Source organism: Lissotriton vulgaris, chromosome 1_2 (genome assembly GCF_964263255.1).
Source record: "Lissotriton vulgaris chromosome 1_2, aLisVul1.2, whole genome shotgun sequence".
Taxonomy (NCBI): domain Eukaryota; kingdom Metazoa; phylum Chordata; class Amphibia; order Caudata; family Salamandridae; genus Lissotriton; species Lissotriton vulgaris.
In genome coordinates, this window is record NC_141686.1 from 71,474,646 (window position 1) to 71,499,623 (window position 24,978).

The 24,978-nt window shown below is 44.1% G+C and overlaps 1 protein-coding gene across 1 annotated transcript in view; it reads right to left on the minus strand.

Annotated features, from left to right (window-relative positions):
- Positions 1–4,392: 4,392 nt before the first annotated feature.
- The window catches only part of LOC147733933 (sodium- and chloride-dependent betaine transporter-like), an 865,604-nt gene continuing 845,018 nt past the window's right edge, over positions 4,393–24,978 (minus strand). The window contains exons 14-15 of the mRNA XM_086952828.1: positions 21,309–21,479; positions 4,393–8,268 (exon numbers count right to left, since the gene is read on the minus strand). Coding sequence (XP_086808954.1) covers positions 8,107–8,268; positions 21,309–21,479 — 333 coding nt within the window. The 3' untranslated portion in view covers positions 4,393–8,106. The remainder of the gene's footprint in view (positions 8,269–21,308; positions 21,480–24,978) is intronic.

Here is a 24,978-nt window from a genome sequence, read left to right on the forward strand (position 1 = left end):
CGCATGAATTCCAGTTCCCGCTCAATATTAGTAATATGCTGCTTAGTTTGTTGCTGGAACTCGCAGCATTCCGTGTTCCTATTTTCCAGGCAGTCCAGACGTGTTTCATGTGCATCCACTTTGGTCTTAACAGCTTCTAGTTGCAAGGACATGGCATCCAGCTTAGAGTCTATACTTTTAAGGCTTGATCTGACCTCCATGATTAACGCCTCGAAATCAATGTCAGTGGCGGGGCTCTGTGAACAGGGCGCCGCGGCCTCCAGGTCCGACGAGGACTGTTTGGTTTTCTGTTTCTGCTCAAAAGTGAGCCTGGGCTGCCTAGCATCGTTCTTACCTCCCATCATGTATTCGTGGAAGCGCAGTACTGTGGGCCGCGTCGAGGCACCCTCCGCGGTGCGCTGTATAACAGGCCGCACAGTTCAGGCAGGCCCAGGCAGCCGCGTGTCCGAAGGGAACAGGAGGGTCCAGTGGTTGCAGTGCGCGGGACAATCCACCCAGCGCTACACCGTAGTTACAGCAGTCCCAGCCGATAATGGCGAGTGTCGGGGTAGACCAGAGGCTCGACTTTGGTAGGGTTAATCGCCGACGGTGCTCGCCGTCTCCGCCACTTGCGTAGTATAATGCTGAAGTACCCAAACAAGTGGTATAGTGGCGGCAGGCAGGTCGAATCGGAGAGTTGCCGGGGCGTAGAGACGCACCAAGTTGAGTATGAGGCCGTAAAGTTCAGAAACAAGCCTCGAAGGTTAGCGTCCCGTGCAGCGCCGCCTTGTTCATACAAAATGGCGGCCACGCGCCCAGTCCGATTCCAAGCTCCACATGTACAATCAGGTCACTCCGCAACCTACGCCGCCGCCACCCGCAGGCACCAAGTCCACCCCGACAGTGCAGCAGCCGTTTGTGGCACCACGGCCACAGGCCGAGGGGATCAATGCACTTCGCAGTAGCAGAACGGCACAGGCCTGATAATCCCCGGACTGGGGTGGGAAGCCGCCGCCGCCTCGGGCTCCACAGCTACGGGCTGCCTCAGGCGCTCGGGCCGGTGCAGATGAGAATGGCTGTAACTCGTACCCCAAGTGTCCGTTCCTTGCGTGGATTTGGCCGAGTGTGCCCCAGGTCATACACTGCCCAGTCACCCGCAAAGCAGGTCCTCTCGGTAGCACGATTCAGGATTTTACAGGATAATCAGTGCGCAGCCGGCGGAGCTCGCTCACAGAGCGGCCATCTCGCTGCCCGGTTGGCCACGCCCCCCCACATGTGTTGACCTTGGATGATTACAAGCAGAGGGCAAGCACAGTTTGTGGTAGATTTGGGGAAAAGAAGATCAGAGAGGCTGCACATAAGTGCAGGATAATAGCAGTAGGCAGTAAAGTACATTACAGTATGTAAAGAGCAGAAAGGTTAAGGATTGGTTCGAGTGAGACTTAAAGTGAGCAATGATGTTCTGACATATGAACTGAAATGTAATTCTGTGAAGGAAATGTCAAGGTCGGGTGTGGAGGCAGGACTGGGTAAATGGTAGAATAAAGAGAGAGTAGCAAAGGATAAGTTTTGTCTTGAGTTATTTTAAAGTTGTAAAGGTGCTGGTGATAGTGAAGGATGATGTATAAGAATGTCCAAATGAATCCTGTATGGAGTTAAGATTTCATGTAGGAATTTCTCCAGTTCTCTAATGGAAATAGACAGGGCAGTGGCATTAGCAGGATTAGGACATGTAAGTGGGAGTGAAGTTGATAAGTCTGAGTTGAGTGAGTTTGAGTGGTGAGGTTGAAGGAGAGGCATGGGAAAAGTGAGAGACATGGATTCAGTTGAAGGGGAGGGTCAGGTCAGAATAGAGGCAAATGTGTTGGGTCAGAGGAAAGATAGTTCATGTGTGGTGTTATTGAGGTGATCCTATGTTTCCATTGTTATGTGCATAGTGATTTGATAAGCTTTGTACAAAAATATAGGAGAGAGATCACAGCTCTTTCGAGATAGTCACTTTTGTTCCCATCGATTTTCTTTAATGCAAACTCATTGTGAACAGGCAGTTCCTACAAGGTAAAGTGAGGCTCACACAGTAGTGCTGCTGTCCTGCAAGTACTCCAAGATACAATGTTTCATAATTAAGACCCATTGGGAGATAGAAGATTTTCGAACTGATGAATCTCATAAGATTACTGAAAAATGTTTTTTCAAGTATGGCGTTAATCTTATCAAATGTTAGTGTCACTAATTGCATTTCATTATATTGTTTCTTAAATACTAAATTCCTGACTGGTTTTTCTTCCAACTAGCTGAATTAATACATGTTCACAATTACTTTTATCCATAGATTGTGTTGTTCAATAACTGGACGTCCAGTTCCCCAAAGAGTGGTTGGTTAAACACGATTTGTATGACCAATATTTAAAGCACATCTGGCTGACAAAAAAACACCTCGAACTCAATGCAATCGAAACAGACTTTCTCCTAATCTCCCAACCACAAGGACAAGGTGACAAAGTAAACTGGATGAAACACCTACGAACCCTCAAATTGAAACCTACCGTTATCGATTCCACGAGATCACTGGGAATAATATTCAACAAAAATCTCAACATGAAGGAACACATCAGCACAGCCACCAGAGAAGCCAACTTTCATACGAGCATTCTCAGAAAACTAAAATCCTTGCTAAATGACAACCAACTAAAAACAGCTGTTCAAGCTCTAGTTATACGCAGAACAGACTATGGGAATACAAACCTATGTGGCTTGCCGAGATCCAGTCTGGCTCCTTTAAGAGCCCCACTCAATGCAGCTGCAAGACTTGTCTCTGGCTGCAAGAAGAACAACCACATCACCCCTCATCTAAAGGAACTGAATTGGCTCCCTTATGAGACAAGAGCACAGCTGAAAATTGCATGCATGACACACAAAGCCCTGCACTTCAATACACCAAAGTATCTAGCCAATTAACTGGAATTATCAGGCAATAGCAGAACTTGGTGAAACACCAACACCCTGCTATTGAAACCGCAAAAACGTAAAACCTACACACTCACCTTCTCTAGTCTAGCACCAAGGATCTGGAATGCCCTGCCCCCGGCAACAGAATAAACCCCCCACCTCCTCCTTCAAAAAAGAAGTCAAACTACTTTTAATGAATTTAACTTTCTCCTGATCCCAGCCCTGTTGCGAGTTGATACCAACTAGAAGCTGCTCACCTACCAGGTTGCGTGATGAACTCTAAACGAAAATGAATAACACACTCCTGATCTTCAACGAGAACCTGCAACATATACGATCTCAAGTTAGCTACTCATTTCTATGTGACTAGTGCTCAACTTTTCTTAAGATGTAACTTTTGTAAAGCACTTTGATACCCTCATTGGGTCTAGTCCACGCTATATAAAACTTTATAAATAATAAATAAATTAAATAAATAAAAATCTACTAATATACAGAGACCAATTACTCCTAAGTCTGATTCCCTACGGACAGTTCATGGCCAATGTAAGTTATTTTACATTTAATCTCTTTATTCATTGTTTATTCAGTTGATTATTTGTTCCTAGTTATGGGCTAGATGTAGGTGGCCAAATACCAGTCGGTAACGGCTGATTTCGGCCGTTACCGACCGGTATTTGGAGTTTTAGATGTAGGGGGCCTTAAAAATTACCGATTCGGTAAATTTACCGATTCTGTAAATTACCGATTCGGTAAATTTACCGAGTCGGTAATTTGAGATGTAGGTGGCACTGAAACAGTGCCACAGGGCCTTAAGGATTCGTTATTTACCACCAACTACTGGTTGGTGGTAAATAACGAATACCTGTGTATATGCAAATCTGTGCATGTACACCTGTGCCATGTGACACACATACACATGGCATACAAGCCTGAATCAGGGGTGCAACAGGGTGCCAAAGTGCCACCCTGCCACCCTTGGCTATTCGGTAATTTTATCGAATCGGTATTTACCGATTCGGTAATTGCCATTGCTTCCTATGGGCCTCAAGGCCCATAGGTAGCAATAGCAATGACCGAATCGGTAAATACCGATTAGGTAATTACCGAATCTTAACGATTCGGTAATTGTTACCGAATATTTACCTACATGGCCTTTACCGATTTGTAAATACTGAATTGGTAACATTCGGTATTTACGAATCGGTAAATGCCATTTACCTACATCTGGCCCATACTTACTTATGGAAAACACTGCTACCTTTGTGGTGTATCTTCCTCTTGATTCTAGGTTCTCACATCTACTTCTAGATGTGACTTCTTGAAAATAATCTGTTTAGAGACATTTAACATCTTTTATCTAAGTACTGTCCCTGCTGTCCAAAGCCACTCACCCAAAGCTCATTTGACTCATCAATGGAATTTGCACTTGGCAACATTGAACACACAACTCACAGTGGCCAATTTAAAGTCTACATTAAAAACCTTTATTTCTTTAAAGAATGTGTGAGTACAAAGTTTATAAAATATACATAGAACTGTTAATACAGTAATAAATGTTTTCAAAAGACGGGGATTCCTCTGACACAAACAAGATATGGTTAAACACTAGATTAGAACATGCTACTTCATGACTCGGGATTTCACATTAATCCTTCACCGTCGGAACAGCTAAACTCCTTGAGCAAGACGTTTTTGTGGGTACCAGTACTAGAAAGGGCTCTCTGCTAGCCATAGATATCACTTTTTAGTTTTTTGCACATGATACATTCCTATGTACAATTGAACCAAATATCCTCTAGGCCTGTTGACACCCAAACATGGTGTTTGAATCTTGAAGATGGGGGAATCTAGATAGGAATGGGAATATGACAGTCCATTAGAGTTGGCCTCACCAAACTTTGTTGGGGATACAGAAAGATGTAAAACATATCCAAACATGAATCTCTATGTTATCAGTTAACTTTCATACATTTTCAAGTCACTAAAAGAAAGGAAGAAATACTAGCAAAGTACTGTTCACCAACAATTATGTTTACATCAATCTTCCAAACCAGTCTGTGGTGAATGACTCTCTACACAGCTTTATAAAACCCTAAAGAATCGCCCTTTGGATTATCTTTCTAGCCAAGTGGGGTATGGGGAAACAAATGTTCATCTTTCTTATTTGAGCCCCTCTTAAGTTACATGTAAAAATATTTTCTATCCACCTGTTTCCCAAGTCTGTTTTAATGCTATTTTAGCAACGTTCTAGTGAAACCAACATTTGTTTCAGTAAAAGTCATGGTAAAGTGCTAGGGGGGATTGACTGATCATTGCTCGTACTGGTTGAGGACATACATGCTTAATAACTTAATTACATGATGAAATGTATGAAGTGATGCTGGGACAACTTAAGGGATTCTAAAGTTTGATGCACCCGAGAGACAGTATTCCATTTCACATGTCTTATGTAAAAACATAGAATTTGATGGCAACTTTGAACCACTGGCAATCTGATTGTTATAATTGTATCTAGCTATTTTATGAGTACCTTTTTCTGTTCCTATTTCTGTTTTCACAGACTGCTGGGAGGTGGTTCCACATATTTCTATTCTTGCTGTGACTTCTGAGTTCATTCTCCTTCCATTCTAATATTGTGATGCTTTTCTACAACTTCTTTTGAACTGAACAATAACTTACCAATACATTCGAGGCATATGTACAGCTCTATCATGAACCTAGTCTCCACTAGACTTCAGCTACTTTAATCACTGAGCTACTCATCAACGACTAAGGAGTTCTTATTCCGCACTATTTTGGAATCCCATTTACATACTGTTGTGAGTTTTACAAAAGAATTTATTTAACTCAAGCTTCCTATAACAAAAACTGGATATAAATTTCCCAATATCCTTTTTTTCTTCTACTCTTGCCACTACTTTATACAATGCCCTTCACTGCTCCAGTCAATTTTTGATTTAACTGTCGTTCCATATCACAACTTTGCTTAAGGTTGGTAATACCTTAATCCATATCTCCCTAGTATTCCTAAACTCATTGTCCCTATGGGGCATATCATCAAGCCTGGGCGTTAGAATTATCGCCAAATTATATCGACAGGAAACTGCCGATGAAGTTGCGATAATGGGCTTTATAATATGCTCTATGGAATTCCAATCGAAGCTCATGTTAGATGTTCTTCACATCTAACATGAGCTTCGATTGCTCAAACAGTATGAGCAGCCTACATTGCGTATGGTGCAGAAATTGCTTGGTAAGCATCTGTGACTCAAGAACTGATCAGGTGGTTCTCCAAGCTGTACATTGTAGAAGATTCCGCTATGCTTCTGGCAGAAATGATAGTTTTAGCTCTGAAGGTATCATAGAGAAAAGTTCTGAAAGTGAGTGCCTGAGGGTCATTGGATCTGTAATAATCTAACTGTGACCTTTGGAAGTGTTCCTTGAGTATCTCAGGTAGAGCGCTAGACCTGTTTTTATATGGCTCAGTCTCCATTTGGGAGAATGGATTCACAGTCTATATACACCAGACCAGAGAATAGCGGTCTTGCTGCTTCATTGCATTGAAATCATCAATTGATGTTTCTGAGAGTCTCAGTGAAAGGTCGTATGCACCAGTGCTTGCACATTTGTTGACCACTGCTTGCACATTTGGTGTTGCAATCTGATGTGAACTGCAATGGATTTTAAAACTTAACGTTAATTTGTGGAATTGCTTTTGTTATAAATCTTATTCTCCTCAGTGTTTAAAGAATAAAGCAATTTTTAGTAACAATAGTGATATTCTGTAGTATTCTGCAATGAGGAGCCATTAGTATTCTGCAATGAGGAGCCATTAACTTTCCCAGGTTTTTGCCATTGTACCAGTTTTTAAGATTCTCATTGTAAAAAAAAGCATTGTACACGGTAGTTTTTGCCAGGAGCCAGAATTTGATATGGAGTTGAGAAACCCATTTAACAACTTGGAAAACGCAAGAATGAGGCTAAAACATTCAAACAATGACTATCTCAGGTGCCATGGGAAACCTATTCCAGCTGAATGGAAACAGTTGTCTCGAGGTTATATGAACAGATATTGGGAGTGCAAACTTATACATGTGGACAATTTACATGGGACTGTACAGTTATACGGTTGCACACCGCCAATTTAACCATCTATGATGTGCATTTTCAATGTGTATAAGACAAGCTCAGCTCAATACTATTTCTCAATGTTTAAGATTTAAACAGGAGGGTGATCGTAGTATTGATGTCTGATGTTCTAGGGTTGCATGGAGATTTATATTAGTCTGACTATCTAGTTGCTGCACCTATATGCAATATTTTATAACAAGAGCGATAGTACATCTGTTGCAATTGTTATAGTCGACTATCTCAGAAATGATGGCAACAATACATTTTAGTTGGAGAAAGACAAATGACTGAGGTGTGAGTCCAGAAATCTCCTTGGATGGCATGGAAAGAAGGTATTATGGCAGTACTGATCCAAAGGTACACAGTAAGCCCTCTCCCACAAGACTGCACAGAAAGCTCAACTTCAAAGGTTTTTTATATATAGATCCAGTATGAAAGAAGACGTCACAAATGTCCTGATATATGAGAAAGGTAATCAACAACTGAATTGTAATAATCTATAATCAGGGACGTATAGGTGTCATTTTAGAGGCACATCAGATATTTGGTCCTTTCAGACAAAGAAGGGATGTTCTAAGTCTGTCTGGAGTTGAATCTAAGTCCTGGTGAGAAGGAAATCTTTGATTTGCTTTGCAACATCTCTGATTACTTAAGAAGGGCAATCCAGGTCTATGACAAAAGCTGTATAGATTAAATGTATCCATCCCCTATTTCAGATGAAGTGGATCGTATTGCAATTATTTAGCAGGAGCTGTACCAGGTGTAATGTTCAAGATTATGAGCGTTGTTACAGAGCTTCCAGAAATTATACCCTACAACCTGTTTATGCCAATCCGTTTTGTTCATTTTTGAAAAAAAAGTTCTTACACGTGATTCAGGAAAATCTCCTTGGTTAAAATGATCATAGTCTCAGGTGTAGAAGTTGGCTTTCCCCTGAGTTAAAGGAGAATGCTAACGGATCTGGAGGAGAATGTATTCCAGGTGCCAAGAAGGAATGCTTCAAACGTGGAAGGCAAGCTCTCTCCAGTAGTCTGATGTTTATGTCTAGAAGGGTGTTTCTTTATCTGATGCCATGAGACCATCCTTGTACGAAGAAGCAGGGGGTTTGAAGCCGGGATTTGAGCTGTCCCATGGCTCTGCGAAATTTAACATGTGCCTCTTTGGCCGTGGCAGGTCTTCAGCAGGAGTAACAAGATGTTTTAGGCGCTGTTCAAAAGAAAACAATAAGAGACTCTTAATGAATGATACATACAAGTGACTTTTTGTTCCAGTACAGTAAAATGTTCATTATTTTGGTCAGAAGATAACCCAGCAAAATTACAAGCATTACCTCCTCATCTCACATTGTCTTCCCATTACTTACTAACCGAGAGAGACTTTAACTTTGTTAACCAGCAGCCCCTCAAAGATCTTTATTAGCTTTTCATTAACAAACAAATATCCAGCCCCTTCCTGTCACATAAAGGTAGGGAACTCCCAACACTTCTCCATGGTTTTTCTGTGCTTGTTGTCGTGCCGCTATGCTCAATCTCTTCGGAGCTATTCTTATGTTTCCTTGGCTACTGCTCTTGTATTCTTGTGTTGATTTTTCTCTTTTGTTTTCCTTTTACTCTGTATGGTACACCAAACCTGAAAATTGAAGCATCCAGGGTTGGTGTATGACCCCGCCAGAGGAGTGGTGCTTGAAGTCTGTGTCCCATATTGACATGTGCACATCTGGCACTCTTAGTTACCATTGAGAGAATTCTGCAGAGGCTGTTCCAGCAGAGGTTTCAAGCTGTGCATGATGATGGGCCTGCATATTAGAAATCCAAATATTCTTACCTGTGTATGATCCCGAATGCTTCTGCTTTGCAGTGGCCTGATGACTGGGGGAGATTTTAGCATTTCCTCCAGGGCCTATGACTTAGCACTTGAGATAAGGGGGCAGGCTTGCGTGATTGCCTGTTCTTGTTTATTTTACTTTATGATGTTTCAGCTCAGGTTTATTTAACTACATATTGCTTTTCCTTGTTTCTGTATAATGAGGTACTTATTGGAAACGACTGAACAAAGGTGACGAGGCACTGGGTCTCTATGTTTGATATTTCAGGACCTATGCAGATGTTTGGCAATGCCTTCAGACAATTTACCATACAGAAGAATTCTGACAAAATGCATCCCGTGTTTCCCCTTCCCCAAAGAGAGATTATAGACACCTGAGTAGAGGAAGGCATACTTGAAAAGTAAAGGATGTTGCAGCTACTAAGCCAGATAAAGAACTTCAGCTTTTGGTGAAATCAATGTCAGAGGGATTATAGTGGGGAATACTGAATCCTGAATACCAATGGGACAGAATATTATTACAGCAATATAGAGAAACAAAATACATAAAGGTATGTGCACACCGGGACGCAAACATTTACTGTTTATAACTCCACATCTACATACCCTTAAAATATAGATATCTCACCAAGGTATTTTTATGCGGAGTTACATATAGCAAATGTATTAAAACGTAACTTTTAATATTTTGTCCCATGATATTGTCGTAATGATATTCTGTCCGGTTGATATTCAGGACTTGATATTCCCAACCTGCACCTTTCAGAGGTCTTCATCAAGCAGCTGAAGGAGCATTTACCTTCAGTTACATCCCCGGATAGATCTGGGTCCTCTCAAGTGTCAGTGAAAATTTCTGTGGCATTGCCACTGTCCACTCTGGATTATGACAAAGTAGAACATGGTGGTAAAATTGTGACACCTAGGAGCAAATACAGTAAGAAAGTGGAGCTTCAATGTCTGGTGGTGTTAGACATGGCATCTTTAGCGTGGTTTCCCCCTATCTTTTTGCCTCTACCTCCTGTATTTTTGATGCTGTGCTGGATTTCGTTTTTGCTGGTTTAGATGCTTTCGACACTGCTGTTCAGTGTCAAAGTGCAAGTGCTCCCTGTTTAAATTGATATTGTGATTGGTTATCCATGATTGGCATATTTGTGTCACCAAGAAGTCTGTAGTAAAGTGCACTGAGTGTGCCAAGGCTGGTGATAACAAATGCTACTAGTGGGCCTGCAGCACTGATTGTGCCACCCACGTGAGGAGCCCTAAAATGGTGTCTCAGGCCTGCCACTACAGTGCCTTTGTGAAGTCTGTGAACTGCCATGTCCTCCTGGTCAGTGTCCCCACTGGCCAAGCCTATCCCTTCCCTTTCTGTGCACATTGGTCACCCCTAAGGCAGACCCAAGGTACCCCCTTGGGCAGGGTGCAGTGTATGTGAAAGGTAAAACATGTACTTGTGCAGGTGACATGCTCTGGCAGTGAATGACAGCCATTTTCTTTGTTCACTATTGTAAGGCTATCTTGCCCCATAGGCTATCATGGGGAAGCTGGCTACAGTGGCTACCAGCATATCTGTTATACTTAGCTTGTGTGACTTCCCCTGCTGCTCAGCTGGTGTGGGTATTGGAATGCCTGATGTCATCATAGAATCTTGGGTGCCTGGCTGGTGTGTGGACAGGCAGTTGATGGCAGGCAGGCTGAGTGGCAGGGAGGCCACTCCTGGTGGGGTTATTCTTATCTTATACTCAAATACTTGGAACTTAATCTGGAACTAAGCCTAATTAAATCTAGCTTATTAAATGTACCTGGCTCAAGGACTTCATTATTTACAGCAATATCTTCCCATAGGAGCAAGATAGGACATAAAAGTCTGGTATCCCTGAACGTAGAATTTAATAACACATCTTTTAGGAAAGGTTGTTTTTAAATCCTGTGTTTGAGAAAAGTTGTTTTAGAAATTTGCTGTTCTCTTGTCTGACCTTTCTGTGTGCCTTGGCCTGTTTGTAAATTGACTGTCTGGTTTGTGAGTGACAGGGGCTGAGTGGCTCCCAGAGTCTGAGTGGACCATCCCTGGGCTGAATAGCTCCGTCTGCATCTAGAGTGGGGCTGTGCCTGCCTTCCACAATGCTGGCTCCACCTCCTGTTGGGCGGCTGACGACCCTGCCCCTCTCTCTGAAAGGAAAGGAGAGGCCAGAAAAACAAAGTGCTCAAGGAACTCCCAGAACTGGGTCAGACCGGGCTCAGAGCCCTCCTGCACAAAGGGATCAAAGATGTTTAGGGGTATAAGTACAGGACCCCTGACTACAGAAAAATTAGATCATCCTGGAATCTCTGCCAAGGAGAAAGCTGAAACTGAAGAAGGAAGACGGTCCTGCTGTTGCTCTGCTGGACTGACCTGTTGTTGCTTTGCTGCCAAGGAGTGGGGAAGGACTTTGCTTTTGGTGCTGTGTCCCCTTGCTTGAAGGAATTTCCAAGGGCCTGAGAAGAGCTGGCTCCCTGTTAAGAAGTCCCAGGAACAAAAGGACTTCACCCCAGCTTCCCTGAACTCTGCTGAGAGAGTCCTGTCGTTCCTAGAGTGCTTGGGCCAGTTGTGGTGACTCTGAAAGTTGTACCTGTGTTGGGAAGCTGGAAACCAAGCTGTTAAAGACTTTCTGCATGTTTTGTCGAATCGCTCGCTTGCGGAGCGCATCCCCGTCAGTGCGAGGAAATTCACACCGCTACGAAGGCCCAGATCGTCGCAGCGCCTGTTGCCGCTGCCAAAGTCGTTGCATCCTTCGTTTTCGGGGCGCACCAGACCGGTGCAGGAAGATTACCATTGCTGCGAGTGTCGTCGCAGAGCCTGCCGTCGTTGGGTGAGATCGTCGCACCGCTTGCTTGCGGACCGTATCACGTCTCTGCGAGTGTCATCGGAGAGCCATTGCATCGAGGAGCTGCAAGAGGAAGATCACCACTGGTCCACGCATTGTTGTCCCAGAGATCGCTGCAGCCCCAAAGATCATCGTATCGCGCCTTTGCAAGCTTTTTCACTCCGGAACCTCCGCGCCGGAATCCATACAAGGTATCAAATCCCTCCCCATACAGACCGGAGTCACCGCATCACGCCCGCTACATCCAGCGGGGCTGTCTCATCGCCCCCCCAGGGTCTCAGGAGTGACACATCACTTGTTTTCCACCGCACCAGTTTCTGTTTTGGAAATTTGTCACATTTAAAGGTACTGTTGGCTAAACGTGACTCAACTGTGAACTTTTCATGCAACTGTGGATTATTTTGTCACAACCTTAAGAACACTTTTGAAACCATATACTTGAACAGTGTATGTTGGATTTTTGTCGTTTTGGTCTTGTGTAGTTCAGATTAAATACCTTTATTTTTCTAAACTGTTGTGGTACAAATGCTTTACACATTGCCTTTGATAAGCCTTGACTGCTCGTGCCAAGCTACCAAGGGGGTGAGCAGGGGTTATCTAAAGAGTGTATCCTCCTTACCCTGACTAGAAGCAAGGGTCCCTATTTCGACAGTGGTACCTACCTCTGCCAACTAGAGACCCCCAGTTCTAACAGGTGGTTTATGTATATTGTAAGCTGTACCAGTCATCTGATGATGAGCAACCTAACCCCAGTGGACAGTGGTCCAGGCAATATTGAAGACCTGCAGTAGCCAAATTACCATTCAGTTCTGTTGTTCAGTTTTCTGAAGTGTGAGGGGAAAGATCATGAAGGATCTTCAGTCCTGAGGTGCATGCGTAGGGTGTATCTTTGTTCCCCTTCTCATAAGAATAACAACGTTGCCTCAAGCACTAAGGGCCCGATTCACAAAGGCAATATGAGAAAAAAGTCTAATTTACAGGTTTTGCTATTCACACAGGTCATTTACGAGTCCTATCTTTATGTCCACAGTTAGGACGGAATTTCTGGCTTGGACCGTACTCTCTGCACTCAGGCCGTACTCCCCGGCTCAGGCTATACTCTCCAGCTCGGGACGTATAATCAATGGGCCGGAAGGTAATTGTTACAAAAAGTGACATTAGGAATGTGTGTTAAATGGTAGAAGAGGTCATGAAAAACAGTTTGGGCAGCGAAAAGGGTGTGGCCGGACACTACATCATATCCTAGAAAAGTGCTCCCTTGTATCACGGTACATGCAGTTCACAATTTGTGCTACACTCAGTGTTGACAGTAGTGTCAAAACTACAGTCAACACTTAGGGGAGTGTTGTGAGATTACGGCCTGAGCTGGAAAGAATGGTTTGAGTGCAGAGAATTCGGCCCAAGCAAGAGATACCGGCCTGACTGCGGACATAAAGATACGACTTGTAAATTACCTCTTTGAATACAAAAAGACTTTTGTCTCAGATTGCCTTGGTGAATCTGGCCCTAATTGTATATGCTGGGCTCATTTTGACAATGAGAGTAGAAATATACACTATGTACACATTTCAGTCATTAATGAAGGATTTCCAGTCGTTGCCATCAGCAATACAGAACAGTGGGGATGTGTCGCAATTGTTGGCTCAAATGGAGGTGCAGGTGAATTTCCTCACTGATGTTACACTTGGCAGTTTAAAAGCATTATCCATAGCTTCCAGTGAGGTGGTGGTGGCATGTACAAAATTGGTCTAATTTCCAGCCTAGACGTCCACCGGGGAATTATTTGGTTCAGAATCTTTGAGACCCTATGGGAAATAACTCTGCAGCATTCATGAATATGACTGGATCTTGGACATCCCAGTAGAGGGCATATAGCCAATTACTAGTATTTTGGATGACTTTTGTGAAATATGAGTGTGTGCTAGAAGTAGTAGACAAGGGATATACCAAAGACCTTCCTCCTGCCTAGCCTTTTAGCTGCAAGCGGAGAAAAGTGATGGAAGAGCACATCAATTCTTGCTCCTGAAGAGAGTGATTAGTCCAATTCCTCATCAAGAGCGAGGACTGTGATGGTACTCAACAGTCATCTTGGGGAGGGAATTTTTAGGTAAATTTAGATTAGTGATATACTTGAAGAATATCATTACAATTGTGATGAAAGCTCATTTCAGGTGAATACTTTCTACTTCATTCCCGTAGTGTCTCATGGAGATTTTCTCACCGAAATAGAAATTCAAGATGCCTATCTCCTTATGGACATCAGCAAATTTGGCAGTGGAAGTGAGTCACTGGCAGTTCCTAGTCCTCACTTTGGGCAAAGGCTCCTCCCCTAGCATTCATCAAGTTTTTTTTTAAATTTGATTGCTATCTTACACAAAGATGATGTTTAGGCTCTTCCAGTGGTTCAGGGTTAGATCTTACCACCAACGTTTTAGCAAATAGGAATGGGTCTTAAAATTGGTACTTTTGGAGTCTTCATAATTCAAATAAAATCGGTATGTTTTGTTCAGAATGAGGAAGAATAATGGTAAGTAATCCAGACAATGTACAGCCGCTACACAAAGCAGACAGTGTACAAAGCAGTGGTAATTACAGCAACATGCTTTTGGGAAACAAGAGTTATTAATATATAGTACTTAAGTGGAATCAGTGTGCAGAGTTCTTATAAAAGACCTGCATTGAATATCTGCATTGCAAACACATCCTTGATCACCACCGGCTCTGAATTAGCCTTATCCTGTGAATATGATGATGTACTCAAAGTTGAGCTTTCCAGATTGTGTAGATGTATCAGTCACAGATGGACTAAAATAACCTGTACTTCAATCAATCAAACATTTATAAAGCACAGCAAATCACCCATAAACCTCTTGAGGTGCAGAAAATGATGGTTTCTTTGTTTAGTCTCTTGCTGGATCCTTCATCATTGTCTGACTCTTTAAGATTGAGAAGGTCCCTGTCAGTCAGCAAAGCACTGACGTGCTTAAGACATTTACGTGCTGTCTCTAACCTGCCTCCATCAAAGCATCCTACACAGAAAATGAAGACGCTGAGAAACCATTAGGTATATAGAGGAGTGAGCAAAATGAATACAGTCTCAGTAGAAACCTTCAGCTGAAATGAGTTTACTTTTTTTTTTTATATTTCATTTTTTTATTAACCGTTTGACCAAAACACAACAAATGGTTACAAGCTGGTGTCTCCATCATTCCTCAATAACATTTGACACATTTCAAAATAATACACAATTGTTGTAATAGGTGGAACACGGGGACTCGAGTGCATCTATCTCCCTCAGTCGGTCCGGCGGGGCACAGATATCACCCCTGTGTCGGTTCCAAGCCTCCCATACCCTATTCCATTTTCCCGGGCACCCCCTGGCTACGTATACAGACTTTTCCCTCAACATATACCAGTCCAGGTCTTCCATCCACTTCCCAATCTGAGGCGTTTGACTAGCCCCCCCACAGTTGAGCGATGTTACGCTTCACTACCATAAATGTCAATGTTGCCCACTGCGTTGTGTAGGTGTTGAGGTCCGTGGGTTCCCAGACATTTAATATGCATCTAGGAGTCTCTAGCTGCAATTCAATCCCTAAAACCTCCTGGATCGTGTGGTGGACCTCCCTCTAATATGATTGCACGTGTTGGCAGTGCCACAAGATATGGCTAAACGTCCCCAGTTCTCCATAGACCCTTCTATACTCACCACTCTCTAAATAACACATTTTAACAAGGTGAGGACCCATAACATACGTCCTATGCAGCATTTTAAGCTGCACTAACCGCAGCCTGGCCGGGATTGCAACTACCCACGGGGATGAAACCACGTCCTGCCATTCTTCGTCATCTGACTAATACCTGGCCACCCTCGTTCCAAAGTTGTTTGAGATTTAGTAATGAATCTTCCATATTATTTATTAACTAGCAGCCTGTCCCGATGTTGTCCGGGCATGCTGTAGCCGACACCACAGTACCTTAACACGCTCCAGCCGTGAACGTGTTTGTCCGGTGTTCGCTCCATCCCCGAACGTGTTTGGCCGCTCCAGCCTACGCCACTGCAATATGCGAAAGTGTGTGTTCGCTCCATCCCGAACGTGTTTGGCCGCTCCAGCCTACGCCACTTAGACGCACAACATCGCTCTAACGCCCACAACAATGCTAAAGGACACGCCCACTCGTATTGGAAGGCTAGTCCCACACAGAACGCTTCTCTTTTGCCGAATCCCACAATGGACACGCCCACAAGGGACTACTGTTCACAAAACGTTCTTTCCCCCTTCTAATGTATATGTTGGGCTGCTGTATAGCCTATGACTATCTGCTGATACTGTAGTTTGCAATGCTGTATTGGGTGTTCCGATTGGTGCTGTAGTTCTTGAGCTTACCCGCCTCAAAGGTTTGGGCTCTCTCTTTATAATAGTAGTATAGATTTCCGATATATCAAAGAGATGGTCCGTCAAGCACCCTATCCCTAGGGGAGAGGTGTCCGGCAGTGCCGTGTCTCTGGGGATGTGAGAAAGTAGCGCGTGTCGAACTTGAAGGTAACAGAAGTAATCACTGTCATTCAGACTGAACTGAGGCTTAAGTGTTTCAAATGGGAGGGCCATACCCCCTCCCCAGATATGATGTATTTGTGAGATCCCAATAAGGTCCTACTTGTCAAAACCTTTGGATTTGCAGAGGCTTCCTAATTTCTCCGAGTTCCAGAGTGGGGTGGCCAGTGTAAGCCTATTGACTGTGTGCCAAATCTGAACAGCGTGCGCAGTGGGTCCAGTCAAAGGAAACCTATGGGCCCAGCATATAGCGCTCTGGTATATTTTCCCCCAGGAAGCAGCCACCTATCCATGGCAAATACCTAATCATTTGGCCGACCGTAGACCCCATGATTGATAGCCGCGAGCTGGGACGCCCAGTAATATTTTTTAAGGTCAGGCAACCCAATTCCTCCATCATACCAATGTAGGGTTAATTTTGAAAACGCTATACAGGGTTTACCATTTCAGAGGAGCTGTCTCCGGAGACCCTCGGTTTCTCTAAAATAAGAGGCTGGGACTGGATCCATCTTGTTATGAAGCGCATACAAGAACTGAGGCAGGGCCATCATTTTTAAAAGCACTGCTCTACCCAGCAAGGAGAGCGGGAGGGATTTCCAATGAGCAACATCACTCCTAAGCCTCAATGAGGGAGGGTTAACATTGCTAGCATAATGGAGTTTTGAATCCAATGTTATGTAGATATTGAGGTATCTAAAACCTTCACAGGCAATTTGAATCGGGCAGGCCCTTGGAATAGCCGGCATGTCGCCTCGGAGAACATGCAGCACCAATTTAGACCAGTTTATCGCAAAGCTAGAGTATCTGCCAAAGATTGCCAGTACGTCCAGGAGGCACATCAATGATCCAGCGGATTAGTGAGATAGAGCAGAATGTCGTCTGCGTACAGGGAGATCTTATCTTCCCAAACCAAAGACCACCTCATTCCACGTATTGACCGGTCCTGTCTGACCCATGCCTCTAGCCGCACCAGGTCCAAAGCAAAAAGAAGTGGCGATAGGGGACAACCCTGTGGGTGCCCCTGCTCAGGCGAAAATCAAGGGATTTGTGATTATTTACCCCCACCCGGGCCATAGGATTGGAGTACAGGAGGCGTATCCAGCCCGTAAATTTCCGGACTGAAGCCCAGTTTGACTAATACCGCAAACAGATACGGCCACTCAACCATGTCAAATGCCATCGTGGCGTCTAAGGATACATGGGCTGCCGGATCCATTATCGTTGGGGTCCTCCCCAGTAGCCCATGCAAGCAATGCAAATTAAGGGCCGTATTGCGGTGGGGCTTAAAGCCCGATTGATCTCGGTGTATCAGAGTGGTGATGACTTTCGCCAACCGCGTCGCTAGCAATTTCGCAAGGACTTTGGGCTTCACATTAAGCAACGATATGGGCCTGTAAGCTGTGCAACTGGTTCTGGATTTACCTTCCTTGTGGATGACCACGACATTGGCTACCCGTTGGTCATATGGGAGCTGCCACTTCTCCTTACTTTCTCCAAACATGTAACGGAGGTGCGGGGCAAGTGTATTCAACATCAATTTGTAGAGTTCAATAGGGATGCTGTTAGGTCCCAAAGCTTTTCCTGATCGCACACCTCTGATGGCCTGGGCCACCTCATCGTCCATTAGCGGAGATTCCAAATAGTCACAGTTGTCGCCCAATAACGTGGGTAGCTTAATATCCCTAATCATCTCCCCATTTTCAGTTTCAGTGAATCTGCCTGACATGCTATATACCTCACGATAGTGATCTGCAAATGTATCTGCTATGGCCTTCAGGTCCGTAATAGCTCTGGAGTCTTTCCCTTGCACTTTGGGCACTAATCTCAACGCCCACTCCCTTTTATCCAACCAAGCTATCAACTTTCCCGCTTTATCGCCGTGCTCATATATCCTACTCTGAATCTCTCTACTCTGTGCCTTAGCTCTGCCCCTGGCAATGCCATTGAATTAACCCTGCCGCACCTTTCAAAAGGTGAAGGCCCTCAGGGGTTAACGCTCGGGCCACCTCTTCTTTCGATTTCAACACATCCTCTCCTGCTCTTTCAAGCTCAGCTTGTTGTTCCCTCTTTCTCCCTACAATCAAGGAGAGGGCCTCCCCCCAAATAACAGCTTTATATGCCTCCCACAAAGTCTGCGTTGACCCAACCGTACCCTGGTTTTCTTGGAAGTACCTATCTGTGGCGATTTTCTTCCTTGTGCTTGGGTCTTTCAAGTACCATGGGTTAATGGGGGTGACCCTACCTGCGCTTACGGGATCAAATTCCATCTTGAGTCACATAGGGGAGTGATCTGAGACGCCCCGACCCCAGTGACGCACCTCCCGTAGAGCATGGGCCTGGGCAGCCGGGACCAGCAAATAATCTATTCTCAGCAAACTTTGCTGTGCACAGGATACGTGCGTGTAGCTTTGTGCTGGCCTAAATGTACGTGGCGGATGCCGGTCTATTTCCCTGTCCATTATTGCATTGAAATCTCCACCTAGCACTACTAGCCCCAGTGGTAGAGCCAAGAAAATCGATCCCAGGTCTTTGAATGTACCTGTCTGCAGGCCAGGTGGGACATACACTGAGACAAACGTAACTGTTTACCCTTCCCTTTGGCCCGAGATCCCTATGTATCTACCTCGCTTGTCAATCCACATGGCCTGTAGTGCAAAGGGGAATGAGTTTTTAATCAATATACCCACCCCTCTTGACCCAGAGGTGAATCCCGCATGTGCCACCAACGTATACCCCCCTGGACTTGTTCCCAATTAAGTGCGTTACCTGCAAAAGAACCACGTCCGGGGCGTGGCTTCTAATAAAATGATTGACCATCTCCTTCTTGATTTTTTCTCCCAGACCATTCACATTCCAACTCAATACGCTGATCCCCAATACCCGTCCATCACTCATCACAATTTCTGTGTGAATGTATCACCTGATCTGCAATATCGTTTGATGAAGTCGAAACAAGGAACACTGTAAACAATACAATCCAAAAATCAAAAATTAAAAAACAATATACACCCCACCCAACTCCGTGCACACCTGCTCGCAATGTCCGCCCATTACCAAACTAGCAGAGTGCCTGTCGCCCTACACACAAACACTAACTAAGAACTAAAAGTAGTAAGGAGGAGGAAGGCCGGCACTCCGTCCCCCGCCCCCAAGTCCAAGTTACATGAAAAGAAAATTAGTTCCTGAAGGTCGCAAGGCTTATGTCTACCCTTTGTAGTTGTCCAGCTTCCGTTCGGCTGTTGCGCAGAAAGATTTCAAGTCCCTTACTTCCTGCTGGAGCTGTGTCATTTCCTCCGTAAAGCTAGCTGTCTTTATATACAGCAACTTGACTTTTTCATTGACCTTAGTGAGATCAGCTCAAATAAGGTTCACCTCAATTGAGACTGTGTCCAAATTATGATCCAGCAACTCCATTTTGTTCCCCAGGGATGCTCTGACACCATCAATGGTCGCCATCATGTACTGCAGGGTCAATTCTGTACTTTGACCTGCAGAGTCTCACACTCCAGCAGGCGCTTGCCGAGAGTCCGTCGGCGACCCCTTAGGCAGCGTGTATCGGTCTAGTCTGTTGGACTGTATCTGCAGCGTACCTTTAGGGGCCCTAGACTGAGAATTGTCGCTTGCTGGTTTCGTCGCCATTTTGGGCCTGGTCCCACTGCTCCCAAACGTCGCTGACACAGGGGTGTCCGTTCGTGCTCTCTATGCACACAAGAACGTAAGTCACACCCCACACGGGCCGAAAGTCCGCCCCCTATCACCTCCAGTCGATCTGCTCCAGTTACTATGGGCCCCATTATAGCCAAGAAAACTGTCCAGCACCCACAAGACAGAGCGCAACCAGAGTATCCGTCAGCCACTTATCTGAGGCTTGACTGCACCCAATTGCACTGTTCAAGGATGCGGCGCCTCATGCCTCCCGCAGCTGCCGTTCTCCACCTGCACCAGCGCCATCCCAGTATTGCAAATCAGAGGCAGAGCATGGATATTATCCCAAGATGGCGGCTCAAAAGACTGAAGGTCTCTCTTCACGGCTGCCACCGCTCCACGCTGTTGTTCCCCACCAATAGTGAGGCCCCCCCCCCAGCTGGCGCACACTCCGCACCTATTGTCTGCTTCCATGCCCTGCCGAACCCCAATCTCAGTGCCGCACCACGGCGGGCTCCGGCGGTGCCCCATAGATGTTATGCACCTCCCCACTGTCTCGGACCATCGAAGGGAACTGGCAGGTGTGAAGCGATCGCTGTCAAAGGAGGGAGGGGGGAGGAAGAAAGCATCTCTTACCGCCCCGGGCCCGATACTGAGGCAGCCGTCACTCAGGTTACCAAGGAACTGCTGCTTCCGTGCGGTCGGCGACTTCCGGTCGCGGCCCCCAATGTCAGGACGTCTTCTCGTGGCCCGCTTTACACCCCGACTGCCGGCTTTCAGGCGGTGTTGAGGCCCAATCCTGCGGGAGCCGAACGTCGGCTCACAGTCTTGTCGGGACACCGCGGTTGCACACAGGGGCACCGGGCCTTCCCTCTTTCAATGCCCGCTCCCCAAGGTCAGGATTATGTTCAGGATGGCAGACTTAGGGAAAGGCGACGACGGAACCGAAAGGTTACGATGCCATCTTGGTCTGGCGTCAGCTCCATCCTCCCGGAAATGAGTTTACTTAACAAATACGGTGTAATCCCAGGTGCAGTAACCTAGGGCTGCTTTCACCAGGTGTGAATCTGCAAACCGGTCCAAAAGGTGTTTCCCATTCCAGGCTGAATAATTTGAAAAGGCTGTATTTAAGTGTGAGGATACCGGCCAGAATCAGAAATGTCACCCTACCTCCAGTATTCGTCCACCTTAATCCTGAGTAGTCACAATGGGGCACTTAGCGCTATTACAAACGCACAGAGAAATTGACAATAGTTGTCTCCCCTGCTGAGAGAGAGATTTGTGACCTGGCCAGAAAGGTTTTATCAAACTGGGGAAGACATTTGTTGAGAGTCATTTGACTCCCCATTCCATCTCTCACCTGTGATAGCGTGCCCTTGGTTTTCAGCAGAATGTAGATGGCGTACACAGGAATACATATCATGGAGGAGAGGGCCATCAACCATCCAATGGCATATCCCCAGGAAGGGTACACATACGTGTTGTTGTACTTTAGGGGTGTATACTTGATCAATGAAAACAAGAAAGTCCCCTGCAGAAGTAGAATTAACAAGTCAGATGGAGAACTGAAGAGTAAAAAGAATATTTTTAGGTTATCCACAAGGCCAGCTTACATTGACCACAAAAAATAACATAAGCATACATTAGTCTAGAAATTGCTAGTTTCAAGCAACTTGCTTCAACTACAACTGCACCATTTTACCAATCACCTTTGTTTCAGGAAAGCCTTAAGATCCTCCATTTCATTTATTACAAAGATATTGTCTAATATTTTGACCTTTCATTTACTCTACATTACACTAAGCATCAGAATACTTGAGGGATAACAGTGGCACTTTATAAAAATTTAAAAAATGCCATATAAAGTTTGAGACTTTGGGTCAGATTTAGATAGCGGCGGACAGATTACTCCATCAAAACGGGGACGGATATCCCATCCGCCGAAATATAAATCCCTTAATAAGATTTCAGTGGATGGGAAATGCATCCCCATTGTGATGGAGTAACCTGTCCGCCGATATCTAAATAAGACCCTTAAACCAGCATAACACCCGATAAGACATGGATATCATGCAAGAGCTGTTTTAAAAAAAATAGAAAAATACTTTAATAATGCCTGTAGAACATAGTGATAAAAAGCAGCGTTTCGTCAAGCGGAAAGTCGTAGTTGGTATCCCCTGACGAAGGGCTACATCGGCCTGAAATGCATTGGGATGGGATGATATAAAACAACACTTCTATTGTTGATAAACTTGTCATGAAGTAGCATGACTTTAAATTAGGTGGGATGAGGAACATTGAATATCTATGTGGTTGCATCCCCATGTATTTGGGGAATGTCCCCCGGGCTCCTTCAAATCCTCGTGTGTAGAGGTTCAATAAATTTGTACCAAACTTTGATTATTAAACTTCACGTTTTATTTCATTGCTTATCCATCTCATGGATCACGTTTATCACTGGTCATTTTATTCATGAACCAATATTTTCATTTCCATTATTGTGCTAAACATTTCATCTCTCCCAATGCATTTCGGCACATCAAATGCCTTCTTCCAGTGGATATTTCTAAAAATAAAAAATAAACGAAATGACGCAACATATACTATTTGTTTCATAAGTCTATACACAATACATGAAAGAATCAACAACATTGACACTAAAATTTCATATGTTACTTCATGGGTCGTACCATACTGTCTAGACCTTAAATTAACCATAACGAAATCATCTGAAAACAATCTATTATGCGTGACTGAGGGTTCTCGTTTCGAGTATCCGTGTTGATGTGTTAGAACTAAATCTACAAACGTGAAGTGTATCAGTTAAGAATGAAACGATGGTTACGTGAATACGCTGCAAAAGTTCTATGAACTAACTACCAAAGTTTGAACACTAATGTTCCTTGAAGAATGTTAGAGCTACACTATGCTCGAGAATGCGGGCTTACCGTGAAATGTTTGTGTCTCCCGCGACCGTTCTCCTGAACCGGAAGTGTGTGGTATACCGTTTCCGGAAACTCTAACTTGAAGGGCTATCGTTGCTAGGCAACGCCCGATAGTTGTGTGCGAACTATTGCACTCGTTGTGTATAGTGAAATGGTATCAAAGCTAATTCATGTCTAAGAAATCTAGGCGATAAGTTACCAAATAACGGAGTAACGGAGTAAACACAAGCGTGTGAAAATGTGTATGAGTTACCGGGTATCTCAAATGAACTAAAGTAAGAATCCTAAGAGTTCTAAAAGGGTGTATGGTAAGGTGTAGTGTTGTGTGCAAACAGAATGTTCGTATGTATGGTACTGTGTTAAATCTATATGATGTATGTGTATACGAAACTGCTATGTTTTAATTGCATAGTCACATGACGCATTAAAGGAACAACCAGCGTTTTTACAGATAACAGATGAATTCCATACGGTCATTGAGGCCGTATGGGGTCATGCTAGTCAATAAAGAAATCCAATAATTTTCTCTTTGCAATAGTCTTTTTTTGTGGTCTTGTCCTTCCCTTCTGTGTACATTCTCTAGAACACAGAATCTAAGTTGACTGATGTTATGATTCATGTCCACAAAATGTTGAGCCACTGTTGATTTTAACTGCTTTGTCCTGATGTTGGATTTGTGCTCGTTTAGTCTCGTTTTTATTTTACGATCAGTTTGACCCACATATGTCTTTCCACATGGACATTTCAACATGTACACTACGCTGGCGGAATCGCACGTTGCTGTTGCTCTTATGTGGATTTTGTTGCCCTTCATGGGGTGATTAATGATTGTACCTTTGATTACACTGTTACAGTGGTTGCAATTCCAACAGGGGAGTGTCCCCTTATATATCGTTGGCTCAATCTGTGATTGTTTCAGTCTTTCACCCAAGTTCTTAGCTCTTGTGTAGGCGAAGATGGGATCCTCATCGAAGATGTGTTGAAAGTCTTGTTCAATTCTCAAAATTTCCCAATGTCTCATGATAATGTTTCTATATTTTCTACTGGCTGTAGAATATTTGGAAACTACCGTAATTGATTCTTTGGTCTTTGGTTGTGTTTTAGTCATTAGTTCTGTTCTGGTTTTTGTCTTAGCACGTTCTTGCGCCTGTTGGAGGATATGATCAGGATACCCCCGTTTTTTAAACCTCAGTACAATCATTAATCACCCCATGAAAGGCAACAAAATCCACATAAGAGCAACAGCAACGTGTGATTCCGCCAGCGTAGTGTAGATGTTGAAATGTCCATGTGGAAAGACATATGTGGGTCAAACAGATCGTAAAATAAAAACGAGACTAAACGAGCACAAATCCAACATCAGGACAAAGCAGTTAAAATCAACAGTGGCTCAACATTTTGTGGAAATGAATCATAACGTAGTTAACTTAGATTCTGTGTTCTAGAGAATGTACACAGAAGGGAAGGACAAGACCACAAAAAAAGACTATTGCAAAGAGAAAATTCTTGGATTTCTTTATTGACTAGCATGACCCCATACGGCCTCAATGACCGTATGGAATTCATCTGTTATCTGTAAAAACTCTGGTTGTTCCTTTAATGCGTCATGTGACTATGCAATTAAAACATAGCAGTTTCGTATACACATACATCATATAGATTTAACACAGTACCATACATACGAACATTCTGTTTGCACACAACACTACACCTTACCATACACCCTTTTAGAACTCTTAGGATTCTTACTTTAGTTCATTTGAGATACCCGGTAACTCATACACATTTTCACACGCTTGTGTTTACTCCGTTACTCCTTTATTTGGTAACTTATCGTCTAGATTTCTTAGACATGAATTAGCTTTGATCCCATTTCACTATACACAACGAGTGCAATAGTTCGCACACAACTATCGAGCGTTGCCTAGCAAAGATAGCCCTTCATACTTAGAGTTTCCGGAAACGGTATACCAAACACTTTCGGTTCAGGAGAACGGTCGCGGGAGACACAAACATTTCACGGTAAGCCCGCATTCTCGAGCATAGAGTGGCTCTAACATTCTTCAAGGAACATTAGGGTTCAAA